Here is a 14,017-nt window from a genome sequence, read left to right as displayed (position 1 = left end):
AAAAAAACCCCACCATACAAAAAAGCCTAACCCAACTATGTTTAAAGGGACATAGTAGAGCAGTTTATTTAATCTGTAAATTATCTTCTGTTTAGATTCAATTTTAGTGTTTTTCTTCGTGGTAACAATACCATGGAAAAAAAAATCAGTGCTCATACTCAATTTAAGAACAATTCTCCTGTCCTTGGCAGATTTGTCTGATTGTCCCAGTAGTTGCATCTATTCAGCAATGAGGTGACACACATTTTAAAGATATGTTACCACTTTTCAGTAATGTCTGCTCATTTAATGCTGTTCTTTTTCACCTGCTAAACTTCTTGAACGAAAAGACAGTGCCCTGGACAAGATGCTGGTAGGAGGTCTCCACAAAAATATAATCTGATCCAACGATCATATTGAAAGTATGACAAAAATTCAAGTAATTTGCCAAGTTTTCTCCCTGCCTAGAGCAACAGTCCCTTTATATTATGATTAAACGGTACAAGGTAGTGTGGAGTTATTGGAAAGGGTGAAGTGTGGAACTCATTAAGGATGCATCATCTGAAAGGGAAAAAAAAAAGTGTAATACCACTCTAACAAAAGTGGGTCATGACAGACTAAAGCAAAAAAAATAATTTGGTACCTCGTTAAGGAAAATTAGATCACTACTTATGCACCTTCCCATCTATGTCTACATAACAGCAATTTTTAAAGGTGTGGCTGAACATTAGACAAGCAACTTAAATACATTTCCAACTGTTCAGTACAAATCAGATCTTGTTTGAGGCTATTTTTGTCTCAACTCAGTGAATGCTTATTTCGGTAAGGATCAGCTAGGCTGTCACATTGTTCCCAGAATGCACAAGTTTGTGGATTATACTTAAACCTGCTCATTTTTCCAGGCAGATTTATGTGCATCGAGTCTAGATGCAAATCAATATTCAAGATAGCTTTCAAAAAGTGCAATAACAGTGTTTTGTAATCCCAGTGGCACAGGAAATGCACATTTTTATTATAGCTTTTATTTTACCCATATACAGCTTGCCAGTACACAGCACATCACTGCTGAACAGCAGTACAACTGACTGCATTTTTAGATGGCTAGAGAGAAAAGGAATTATGTAACAAAAGGGAACAGTGCAAGTTTTAGGGTTGACAAGATTTCCACTTTCCACCCATCCCCAACATATAAAGCAAATAGAACAATGTTAATTCTAGAATTTTTGGTTGCAATGCTGCTAAATTTATATAAACATAAGTTATAAAAAGTACAGGGCATAGAAACAGTTTACAAATAAGTTAAATTTCAATTATCTCATATTCACATTAGAAAAATATACATTTTATCATCAGTCTTTTCCAGAAGAAAGCTTATAGGGTTTTCTAATTTATGGCTCCAATTCACTTTGCGAGAGCAAAACATCTTCACTTTGGCCACCTGCTTCCATTGCCAGTAGTGCTTCCACTGTTTCCAAAGGAATCCCTTCGGGTGTGCGAATGTGCATTGTAGTACCATTGGAATCAGTCACAATGACGATGCCTTCCGCCTGAGACAAAACAGCAGTGTCTGGATGAGACAAGATCAGCCCATCTGAAGTCTGAATAAAAATCTGTTCGTGTCCCTGAGACAAAAAATCATGGCTCTCATCAGAAATCTCAAAAGCTACAGTTTCATCTACAGTAACTGTATTTGCCAGCTCCTGTGCTTCCTCTGTCCCACAAGAATATTCACTCTCATTTTTGAAAGCATTTTCCTGGTTCCCATGAGCGGACAGGGAGGCTCCCTGGACAGCGTTCTGGTGCGACTCAGCCTGAGCACTCTGGGGGTAGTTTATTGGCACAACGCTTGTTGAAAAAACTTTCTCGAGTTCCTGTATCTCATCAGTCATATCAGCATTATGGAGTTGCTCAGAACGTTCTTTAATTGCAAAATTCGGGTTTTCTTCTTGCAGTTGATGATATTTTGGACTGTGACCATTTTCTTCACTCGTTGCCAGGCCAGTGCTGTGCCTGGCCCCTGGCTGCTCCATCAGGGAGCTGTGGAGCTCAGGAGCTGCCGGTCCCCCCGCCGTGCTCCCGCTCGCAAAGCGTGCCTGAACCAGCCCGGCAGAGCCGCCTGCTCCCACAGGCAGCACCACTTCGGCATGCAGCAGAGATGCTTCACCTGCCACGCCTGCTGCCTGTATCCCTGCAGGCTGGGGATACTCTATCCTCATTTCCACAGTTTGGGAGAAGGTACCTGAATTTTCACCATCGATTCGAACTCCTGAATCAGCAAGTGAATTATGTTCCTCTGCTGTCTGTAATGTACTTCCAGTTGTACAGCAAGTGATATGCCTGTCTTCTGAAAGCAGGATTTCTCCATTTAATGGATTAAAACCTGAGAAGGGGAAAAAAGTATTATTTTGCCAGGCAATCTAATATTGCATGCCAAAACTGTATTTCAGCAATAATTTTGGAGGAAAAGCTAGACTACTTCCCTGCTTTGCTTCCCCCAAATCAGCAAACCTGAACCACCCTACAGGAGTTTCACAGAACTTCCCAATGAGAAAGTCACTATAAAAATATTTAAGGAATTTTTGAATAGTGATAGTTAATCAAGTATTTCTGTATTCAGAGACCTTATATTTAGAGGCAGCATTTTTCTGTTCATCCTGAAAACAACCTCCATTTGGGCTGAAAGGCAAACTCCATTTTTTTCTATCTGTCATACAGCCAGTAACATTAAAAGATAAAGACTTTACCAGGCACAAACTTGTCAGCTGCTCACCCTCATCACTTTTAGTAAGATGATGGAATCATTTAAACTTCTGTTTAAATTTCTGTTCCTAATCAAGCTCATCCTGGATTTAGACATGTCATCAGGTTACTACACATTAATTAGCTGTGCTTAGAGCCCCAGCAGCACTTTTGCCCTGTGCCAGAAAAGGTCAAAACCACAAGAAATGCAGTGTTCTACCAGTTACTTGACCTGGACCTGACCAGGGATCCTGAAACCCTGAAAGTAGCTGGACAATAACCACTAAGCTGCAGTTGTATGAGCTGTCAGTCTTTATTATTAAAGCTAAAAAGGAACAAGTAAGTTGGTTTGGTTTTGGATTTTTTTTGTTATGAAAGATACCACTGCACTAAAAAGGAGACTTAACACTGCAGAGAGGACTATTTTTAACATTTTGCACTGTAGACTAGCAAACACCCTACTAGCAGGTGCAAGCAAAATGTAATTTTAAAAACTCCTAGCCCAGAAGAAAATCATAGTGCAGCAAGAAGTAAGCATGGTCATGCAGAGAGCCTTTCAGAGAAAGAAAACCTAATGGAGGGAAACAAAAATAACCATTGACTGAAAGACATACAAAGGGCAAAAGCAAAGACACAGCAACACCAAAACAAGGTGTTTACAAAGTGGATGGTACTGATAGACTCATCTTACTAGAGATTTACTTTCCTTTCACTGTTACCCTGCTAATCTGAAGGGCAGCAGGATGAAACATGAAGAACTAATAAAAAGAAAGGCAACCACCTGAAGACTGTGGTGCAAAATGCTCAATTCCAATACAAGATGTATTCCAATTATTGATAAAGGACAGCCTACACAGCTCTCCCTTTCCCCCAAGTTCCACACAGCTCTGGTAATTCTGCTGTTGTAGCTGGCTGGGGCCAAGAGGAAGGATGTGCACTCTGCTTCTCTTCCTCTGTTCTCCCACAGCTGACACAGAGGTCGTGCACTCAGAGGGACAGGACAGACAGGAAGCACACAGCACAGGACACTACTATGCTCGTAAGTATCAATCACTGCATCCAAGATTGAACTACTGCTGTCTGCATCATCTGTAACTTTTCCCTCCTCATGAGGCCTTTCCAGTTAAACAGCTGCTTTTGAAGGACCTGGGAAGCAAGTTAAGAGATGAAACTGTAAGACAAAAACCACAGTAGCTTGAGGAACAAAGATTTGTTCAGCTCCTCCATGAACAGAACAGAACTGGAAAATCTGAAGAAGTTACCATCTTTTTCAAACAGGGTACACAAATTCCCACTCCTTCCTTTCATTTCATTTTGACTGGCATAAACGTTGTTCACATTTTCTGTTATGTCTTCTAACTTGGTCCTTTTGGCTGGTGGCAACAGTTCTTCCCCTGAGCTCTGTCAATACAAGAGATTATTAACTGCAGCCTCTAACAGTTGACAATACTGGAAAAGATAACTGTGGGAACATCATGGCAGTGAACTGATGATCCTTGAAAACAGGATTTACACTAAAGGGCTTCCTAAGAGGTAAGGATTTAAACACAGCCCTCACACTTAGCCAAAACTCCAAGGGGACAAAACACAGCTCTCTGCTACAGTTATAAACAGACTGAAGCTCATCAACTGACTTGTCAGAAAGAAACTGTTTTCATGCCCCTCTATCCAATTAGCAGAGCAATGAGCAGTGTATGTACCTGCTGTAGGTTAGGCCATTTCCTGTAACACAGGCCAGAGTCTGTGGAGCCCCCAGTTACCAGCACCTCAATGAAGGTCTTTTGTCCCTGTATCAAAGACCCGTAAGTCTTTGCTTTGTCCTGAATGCTACCAAGTGTCTTCCCAAAGCCCATGCTTAGCGTGTTAGTTCACATGCCCTGCTAAGATACTGCAGCAGAGAGTACTTTCAATATTTCCAAACACCACAAAAGCCTTACTTTAACATGACTCAGATAATACAGCATGATTTTGTAAGGAATGATGATGTATTTTTAGAAGTTTTAATTGGTCTTAGTTTCACTGTTAGTTTTCACAAAGGTGTTCCATACCTCAGCTAACCGTTTTTGTCCCAGTACGTCCACAGGCACTTGCTCACTGACCATTTTAATTACACATTGTGAATAAGAGTCTGCACCTTGCATCTTCTGTTCTCCGCTGAGTATTTCCGTGATTCCTAGAGATTCAGCAACCTTCAGAAACAGATAGAAGGAAAAAAGTAAAAGTTAGCCTCTCAGATCTAAGTACATATATGCTGAGATACAGATCAGTTTTCTTAAAACTGAACTAGAACGACATCATGTCTAGCCTGACAATCACCTCAGCTCAGTGCAAGTATTTAGACTCCCATGTTTTCTACCTGCCTTCACACTGACACATGACCTTCATCTGAAGGTGATTGTTGACAGGCAACCTTGTAAGAATTACGGTTATATATAGAATCCAGGGACAGTTACTCAGAGCAGTGTTTAATAAAGATTATTGAGGCTCTCCACCATATAAAAAACATTTAAGTCTCCTGTTTGGAGTATCTCTGTGTAGTTAAGGATTTTTCCCCCTCCTTGTTTTCCATTCCTGTGCTTAATCCTTACATAGGTGTGCTACCATCCAGCTGCTCAAGGCTAGGTTGTTTTGGGGTTTGGTTTAGTCTTGTTCTTTTTTAAAGAGCATCATTCTATATTAAGAATGCACACGAACACAGAAGAGAAGCAAGAAAGAGGTTTCATCTTTCTTTCCAGCTGCAGCTCCATAAACAATGAATCTGGAGTCACTGAAATAACAGTTTGCAATTTTATTAATGCAGTCACTACCTTTCATGTTTGTTAATGTGACTGTGAACTGCATAGATGCATTCATTTTGCCCTCGTTTTGCAATGAAATTACTTACCTCTTTAAATCAAGGTCACTCATTTTAAATACAGACACCCACCCCGCTCCTGATCAAACATCAGGATGTACTTTGATTAGTGGTTAATGCTAAATAAACGTGCAGCTTCATACTACTCTAGACATGCAAGGCAGGTATCAGCACGGCTAGAATTGTTTTTTATCTTTCTAGTTGTATCCACTGACATAAACTAGAATTGAAGTTTTATTATGGATTTCTTTTTCTTCTTGGTAAGTTGTTGGACTTTTCACAATAACGTCTATTTTTGCTAATTAAAAATCTTCTTGTTTTCAAATAAGTTTATACATTTACCTGCATGAGAAAGCTTATCAGAGAAAATTAAAAATGCAAGGCATCTAAAATAAAGCAAGCAAACAAACCAACCAATCATAGTTCCAAACTGAGTGCTTTATTACCTTTGCATCTTTTATTTCAACAGGCTGTTGGCAATTCACAGAATCAGAATTACTGAGGTGATCATAAGCCATTTTCTTTACCATGTTATGCAAATCTTCAAACTCCCTATACACATCTGGAAAGTAAGCTTTGGCTGGATGTCCTTTTTCCACCTAGGAATAAGAGAGGAATAAAAAAGGGCTTGTTTCTCCCTCCCCTATACTTTAAAAAAAGATTAAATTAAGATCTGTCAATTTTGTTCTGTTCAACATTTTAAAATAGAAACATTCAAGTCAAGAGACTGTGGAATATTCAAAATACCACTGAACCAGGCAGCAAAAAGCAATGCTTTGAGTTGAGACCTACCAGAGTTTTGCCTCTGTAAGACTGAAATGATGTGTGGAACATCTCCATGCTGCACAATCTTAATTTAGGAAATTCAATTATGACTCTAAAGGAATGTTTTTAGGTGTACTAATGGACATATCCCTAAAATAATTTAATATTTTTATGTAAAAACTCACCTTCATCAAGAGGAATTCATACACTGTAACAAGCTTTGTAAGACGTGGGAGAGCCAGCTCCATTAAGTCTTCATTATCACATTGTTGTATTAGCTGTCAAAAGCCAGAATGAGATTATTAGGAAAAAGCAGCCCACATATTATGCACCTCATTTTCAGAACATAAAATATCTCTACTTTTTTTCTGAGAGATATGCTGTATGTTTAGGCAGCTTTAAGAATAGATGTAAACTAACTCCAAAATGGGGTAAGTTACAAAACCTCAGAATAGTTACTACTCATGTACAGACAAAACTCAGTCCCACAAACGTTGCCAATTCATAGAAAGAACAGCAACCTCAGAAGCTTTAGTAGCCATAAAGGAAAAACAAAGAACAAGTTGTGTTACTTGGATTTTAATCCCCATTCTGTCCTCCCCCAAGACCTTTTGTGGGTTTGGGGTTTTTTTGGGTTCTTTAGATTATTATTTATTTTACTGTGTTGGAGGAGATACTAGTAGTAGCTAGTAACTTTCCTTCTCCAGAAAAAGGGAAGCAAGAATTTATCTACATGTCAGAAGTCCCTTTCCAAACCCAGTTCCCATTTTCCCTTTTTCCAATATTCTGCTGGAAGTATTTTTTTCTTAAAAGACAACGTTTTCTTCTTAGAAGCCACCTAAGGCTTTCATCTTGCCCATACATGAGGATGTAAAAAAAACCCACAACTTTTTTTAAAAATTATTCATTGAAAACAATTAATAAAAATAATTAATACAAAAATAATTACTACAAAAAGGGGGGGCAGGAAATTGGGGCGGGGTAAAAATACTTGCAAAGTAATTGCAGAAGAGAATCATACCTCTTTTAACCTAGCTTTTCTTCTGAATACATTGTGTTCTGCTGACACACTACTAAGTGACTTTGAAGGGGACTGACCAGGTCTGCTAAGCCTTCCAGAACACCTGGATCTTCCGCCCATCCTGGGTCGACCACATCTCTTTGGTCGTCTGGGTCTCCCAGGTCCTTTTGGGGTTACAGGTCCCCGGTGTCCTGAACTGGTTTCATTTGGTTGTTCTGCCAGCAAGTGTCTGCTTTCCTCACACTCTGATGCCTTAATTAAAAGGAAAAGTGTTTATTCACCATTTTAAACAGTTTTGAGGAAGACAGTTTTAAAATTAAGTTTGTCATCTATGCAAACAATAAACAGCATATTAAAAAATGCAATGCTGGATACAAGCATAATTTGCAAAGACAGTTGTGGTATAAATCCAACACACGAATAAGACTGCTACTTCTGCATCACATATATGCCATTATTTGCAAAGTCAGCATTTTTGAACCACAAGGTGTCATATAAAATAAAAAGAGTAAATAAACATAATGAAAGAGGTGGTTTAAGTGGGTTAAGTACATTTAATATTTTTGAAGTAAAATATATCCTATTTAGATAAAGATGTTGTAGAAATAAAACTTAATTAGCAGTAAAATATACTCAAAGAATAATTTGGGTTTCATTGTAACTATGTCAAAGCATGAAGACTCTTATAAGAAAGACAAAAACTCTGACACCATGAACAGTGACAAGCCAAGTAATTAAATTCCAAAATGTACTGCCCAGTTACCACATTTCAAAATCCTGTCTTCCCTAGGAACACAGCTAGGAAGCAGCTTCTCTTGCAAGACCACACAGAAAGTCAAAGTACCTTTTATATGTTTAAGTTATGATGATAATTTCAGTGTAAAACTTTTTAACTGTTCAAAGCAGTGACTTCTTACTTAAGCATCTTCCCTTCCAAGCTAGAATTTCTAAGAATGTTCCAGCATCTTTCAAGAAATGAGTTTATAATAGTACTGAGTTACATCAAGCTTCTCTGCATAATCTGTACATTTGCATCCCAACATTCAGTAACTCCCTACTATTCTACTGATTAGGAAAGCTCTATAAATGGCAAATTTATGTCAGTTCTATCCAGGGATTAAATTACTAAATTAGTTCTAAATTTGACATTGGATTAGGGGTTGAGCATGGGGATCTTGATTGGCTTCCTGTCTGTATCAAACAACTACAATAATTCAGAGAGCAGCCTTCAGTATTCTGCAATTCTCTTTTTCCAGAGATGATAACCGAGTGTAGAGGATGAGGGAAGGTTTGTTTGCTGTAAAATTTCACTTTCCTGAGAACAACTTCACGATTACAAAGACAAGTAATAAATGTGACACCCCCACATCTAAACAAGTACTTTTTCCTAACCAGCAGCTGCATCAGCTCTTGCTGCAAAATGTTAAGAGTCATTTCAATATTAAAAGAGTAACTTTTCTTTGAAGTGACCAGCTTAGAACATCACAGGAAAAAAATTTCAGCTGAGGCAGCTTCCACCCTAGAGACTCAAATTTCACCAGTGTTCAGTGTGCAGGGTTTCAAAGCCTCACTTTGAAAACCTGCTCTAGGAAAAGCTGCAGTTCACTGTTGTGTTCCAAAGAAGAGATTTTTCTGTGATGACATTATTTCAGCAACAGAAAATGAGATGATGTGTTGCTGTCATGCTAAAGGCTGTAACTGAACAACAGTGTTCTTATCCAAATGCAGAGAAGAATGTCATTTATGCAGACAAGGTGAAAACTGTATGTCAGAAACACAGTAAGAAATGAACACTCAGTGAACATGTAGTTGTATGTGTCTGTGCAAGAGTACTATTGCTGCAGCACTGCAAGGGACAATTTGATTTTTAAAGGACTTCAATGGGAAATTTGCCTAATGTAGTCTATCAGTGGGTATTTCTGAGCAGTACAAGACTGTGCAGCTATAGAACTGCCATTCTACTTTCCACAGAATTGACAGGTTTTCTAAGTAACACTTTACCTGTTCTCCAGCCTTTGAATCAACAGTTTCTTCCAGACTGGTAGCTAGTGCTTTTTCATGACTTAAAGCAATTGAATCCAAACGTGCTGGACTCATCATTTCCTCTTCCACAAATATACTTCCATTAGGCTTATTTAGAGGTATTTTCTGAGGTGAAGGCTCCAGCTGTCCATGGTCTGGGTTAAGTTTATAATGTCTTGCTAATCCTCCTTTTCCTATGTAAGATTTTTCACAAGTCTGACATTTAAACATTTTGGGTTTCAGATTATAATTTGAAGAACTGAATAATGCATCCTTTCCCTTCACCTTTCCTTCTTCATCATCTTCTATAATCAGCTCAGAGTAGTCATCAGAATCAGACTGATGACCATCAGCCAAATCTTCCATTTTAATGAATTTATAATCTTTAGCTTTGTATTTGGGGGGGCGCGAAATCCGTCCAGAACGAGTTTTCACCTTCAAGGATTTCTTTAACTTGTCATCCTTTGGCTTTTTTTCAAGGCTTGGTGTACTTGCTGAACTGGCTGCAGCCACAGTAGGTTTTGGAGACCTCGAAGCTGATGCTGTGGCACAAGTAGCCCTCTGTCCATTCACCATTTTGGATGGGGGAATCTTGTCCACAGACACTGACCCGTGAGATGGTAAAGGCCTCTGCATAAGCAGCTGAACTGGAGACTCAGAAGAACTATGCAGGAGTAGCTGCTGCTGCTCAGCTCCTGAAACAGGCTGTATCCTAATTATCTGGGGATTAATAATGCCAGCTCCTGGTATGCTGGATTTCCTACCAACTGGCTGACTCAGCGTTATAGTTTTGGACTGGATTGGTGCCAATGATGTCATTGGCCCTTCAGTTTCCTTCATCTGTCCTGGGTGAACTTGGACACAAATGGCTTCCAGCTGCTTTTGTGGAAAAAAGGAAGAGTTGCAATTACACACATTTATTTATTTATCTAATAATAAATAAATACAATATTTATCGAGATAATATGCACATTCCCTTAAAGCAAAGCGTGAAGAAACTGCTGCACATCATTAACTTTCCATCTTAATGCATCAAAGCACAGATTCCCTTCCTTCAAGCTATGGGTTTTCCTGCACATTTTCTGCTGTGACTGCGGTTCAAGTAAAGCACGTAAAGTTTGCTCTGAGGCCATGTCACAGCTTTGTTTCCTGCTAGAAGCCCTGTCTGGAATAGCAGAGTCAATGCCATCACCAAGGCACATTCATAACCTCCAGCAAACCCCACACACGGGAAAACTACAGTCTGCCACATGATACAGGCCAACTACCCAGTCCCTCACAGACTATAATGTGTGTTCAGTTTACAAAAACTTTGTGGTGATGATTCACAGAATCAGATGCTACTGTTCATCTCCCTCACAGTTTCTCTGCCTCATCCAAATTTCTGCTTCAGTTTAAATCAGTCACTTCACAACCTACATCCCAAAGGTGGGTTGAAAGCCCAGGGACTGTCACCTGCAAGAGGCATGCAGTAGCTTCCTGTGTACCACCACTTAACCACCAGGAAACAGCTCTTCTAAGCTGTTCTTGGCTGCACGTGTTGTGAGACCGAAATACTGACCACAGCAGCTATTAGCTACATTCCAACACGGATTTTCCTAAACCACATTGAAAGTTGTGCCTTTGAGCTATGGGAGTGGAGTGTACACCCGAGGGCAGGTGTGACTGAGGAGAACGGTAAAAAAAAAAAATTAAACCCGCCGGAGCCGTGGCTTTCATCACCAGCGGAGCGCCGCAGCCTCCCTCCCCCCAGCCCCCGGGGTTACCTTCTGCGGGAGGAGGCGGGCGGCCGCCGCGGCCCTGCCCTGCTGCAGGGCGACCTGCTGGGCCACGCTCTGAAGCTGCCGGGCGGCGTTCTGCATGATGCCGCCCGCGGGGCAGGGCTGCGGCGGGGGCGCGGCGGCCGCCGCCAGCTTCAGCTGCTCCTGGGCCTTGCTCACTTGCTCGATGACCCGCCGGAGCTCCGCGGGGGCCAGCGGCGCGGCGGCGGGACGGGGCGGCGGGGGTGGCCCCGGGCTCTCCAGTAGCCGCCGCTGCTCGGCGCCGCTCAGCCCCGCGCTCTCCGCCGCGCTCCCGTCCGCCCGCAGGTACAGCACGGTGCCGCTCGCCGCCGCCCCCCCGCCGGCTTCCAGGGCGGCCAAGCTCCGCACCAGCTCCTCCGTCACCGCCAACAGCTCCGCGCCGCTGCCGCCGCCCTCCTCTCGCCCCGCCGCCGCGCCGGGGGGCGCCCCGTGGGTCCCGGGGGGCTCGTCCTCAGCGGGCGGAGGGGGCGGCGGCGCCCCGGCGCCCCCCGCCCCGGGAGCCGCCATCTTGGCAGGCGCGGGCGGGCGGGCGCCGCATCGGCGGCTGCCCCCGGCGGTGTCGGCAGCGCGGGCGATGCGCGGGGCACCGGCAGCGGGGCCAATGGCGCCCCCGGCAGCGCCCGCCGCGCCCCCCGGGGCGGGGCCGCCCGGCGCCGACGGCGGCTCGCGCGGGCTAAAACCGGCGGAGGTGCGCCCGGAGCTCCTGGCCCCGGTGGGGTTGGATGCGGGACCCGCGGGCAGAGTTAGCGTGAGCTGGGTTTGCCCGCTGTTCGAGCTGAGTCTGTACCGAGTCTCAGTAAAAGAGGGACATGGAGCTCCTAGAGCGGGTACGGTGGAGGGTAATAAGGGATAGTTGAGGGACCGGAGCGTCTGTCTTACGAGGAAAGGATGAGGCGATCGCGCCCTTCCAGTCTCGAGAAGAGACGAGTCAGAGGTGACCTCATGTCTGTGTACAAATGTCTAAGGGGGCTTGTGCCAAGAGAATGGATCCACGCTCTTCTCGGAGGTGCCAACTTCTGGGATACGAGACAACTGATGCACAGAAAGTTCTACCTGAACATGCGGAAGAACTCAACTGTGCAGGTTACCGAGCACTGGAACAGGTTGCTCAGAGAGAATGTGGAGTCTCTCTCAACTGGAGATATCCCAGAACGGTCTGGACGCAGTCCTGTGCCGTGTGCTGTAGGACAAGCCTCCTTTAGCAGGGAGGTTGGAGGAGTTGCGGTCTCCTCCAAAGTGACCCGTCCGGTGAATGTGTGCTCCGCCACTCGCTCTCACCGGGCGGCGTTTCGGGTGTCACGCGGGAAGGGCGACCCACACAGCAGAAAGAGCCCGAAGGGGTCACCCGAGCACGCTGTAGCCGACCCCGCGCTCCGCCGGGGCAGGCCGGGCTCCATCAGCCGCAGGCGCGCCAGGAAGCTCGGACCGTGCTGCGGCACTGGGCGCTCAAGCCCCGCACAGACAGACAGACAGACACACCCCCCCACCCCCCAGCCGTGCCCTTGTGCAGAGATCACGCCGCGTCTCAGCACAACCTCGTGAGGTGAGTGTGAATCGCTGGGACAAATCGGAGACGACACAGGAGACTGGAAATAAGAAGAAAAAAAAAAGGGGAATCCCTGTGGCCCGTACGGGGATCGAACCCGCGACCTTGGCGTTATTAGCACCACGCTCTAACCAACTGAGCTAACCGGCCACCTGACGCACAGGGCAGCCTGTCTGGCTGATGTAAAGATAATCCAGGCCAATGTTCCGCCCTTCGGCCGGGGCGGCGAAGGCGACAGAGTGAGCGAGGAACCCACTCATCCCCGGGAGCGCCGGAGCCGGGCCCGCGCTTATAGAAACACACGCTTAACTCCTCAGAAAAACCAAGAGCAAATCGGAAAACTTTTCCCTGCCTATAGAGAGATGCAGCGCCTGGGAGGGAACAACCGTAACGTGGGATCGGGGACAACGTTGCCTCTAAGTCAATAGGCTAATACTTCTCCAAGTTTACTAAGATATGATTCCAGTTTCTTATAATTAAAATATTTGAACAGTCTTAAAAAGCATCTACTATTCTGTTTAACACACTACTAGGATCTTGGTTTGCACGGACAAAAAAAAAAAAATCACCTTTTCCTGGTGTTTTGATTTTTGCTACATATGCTGCGTAAAAACGAATTTTTCTGCCCACCTTTGAAGCCTACGTTAAAGCACAGGATGTCTGTTTAGCCAGAGACAAACACCGGGGGACGGGGACAGGGAGGAGATGACACAGCTCCCCAAAATGCGGGATTTTGGAGACAGCTCGGTGAGAACACAGCCCCTGGTCTGGTCTCTTCCCGGGCTCTTCTCTCTGCCAGGCTGGCGGTACGGCTGCACTCCCCATCCCGCAGTGGCGCGCAGGATCCGCCAGGGATCAGCCCATCACCGGGGATGAATCTGAGCCGCCGGGGCGCTGCTACGGACACCCGAGACTTGGCAGCAGACAGGGCCCGCCGCTGGATTTATGGAGCTCGTCTCTTGTCCCAAGGGCTCCCCTCCTTACCCCCTCACCCGCGGGCGGCTCAGCCCCGCCATTCCCGGGGAGTCGGGACGCCCACTGACACCTCGAGGAGAGGTATTTCGGGCTTTATTCTAGTTTGCGCAAAGCAGGGAGCTGGGTGGTATCCCACAAAAGGCTAACCCAATGATCATCAAAACTTTACACTTGCTATACCATCTAACAAACAAAGGCATCAGCATTCCTCGGTTATCAACTACGTAAGTTTTCTATTTATTAGTGCTCAAACCACTATTTGGTAGTGGCATCTCGCTTCTCATGCTAATTAGTCCGCAGTTCTTTTGTTCCGG

General features: G+C 44.2%; 1 protein-coding gene and 1 non-coding gene across 3 annotated transcripts; both read right to left on the bottom strand.

The window, feature by feature from the left end:
* Nucleotides 1-992: 992 nt before the first annotated feature.
* Nucleotides 993-11,803, bottom strand: ZNF839 (zinc finger protein 839). Of its 2 annotated transcripts, none has more exons than XM_038137197.1 (8): nt 11,147-11,803; nt 9,360-10,259; nt 7,359-7,610; nt 6,523-6,615; nt 6,019-6,171; nt 4,767-4,907; nt 3,981-4,119; nt 993-2,359 (listed from the first exon to the last, which is right to left on the bottom strand). In XM_038137197.1, exons 1-8 carry the CDS (start codon nt 11,687-11,689, stop codon nt 1,368-1,370), a joined length of 3,213 nt encoding a protein of 1,070 aa, XP_037993125.1. In that variant the 5' UTR covers nt 11,690-11,803; the 3' UTR covers nt 993-1,367. The 2 variants fall into 2 exon arrangements, with proteins under 2 accessions (XP_037993125.1, XP_037993126.1); XM_038137198.1 differs by having other exon boundaries at nt 9,360-10,256.
* A 1,001-nt stretch (nt 11,804-12,804) lies between these two features.
* Nucleotides 12,805-12,878, bottom strand: TRNAI-AAU. The gene has a single exon. It is a non-coding gene; the product is annotated as a tRNA-Ile (tRNA).
* Nucleotides 12,879-14,017: the final 1,139 nt, after the last annotated feature.

The sequence above is a fragment of the Motacilla alba genome, chromosome 5 (assembly GCF_015832195.1).
Source record: "Motacilla alba alba isolate MOTALB_02 chromosome 5, Motacilla_alba_V1.0_pri, whole genome shotgun sequence".
Lineage (NCBI taxonomy): Eukaryota > Metazoa > Chordata > Aves > Passeriformes > Motacillidae > Motacilla > Motacilla alba.
This window is presented reverse-complemented; position numbering and strand designations above follow the sequence as displayed.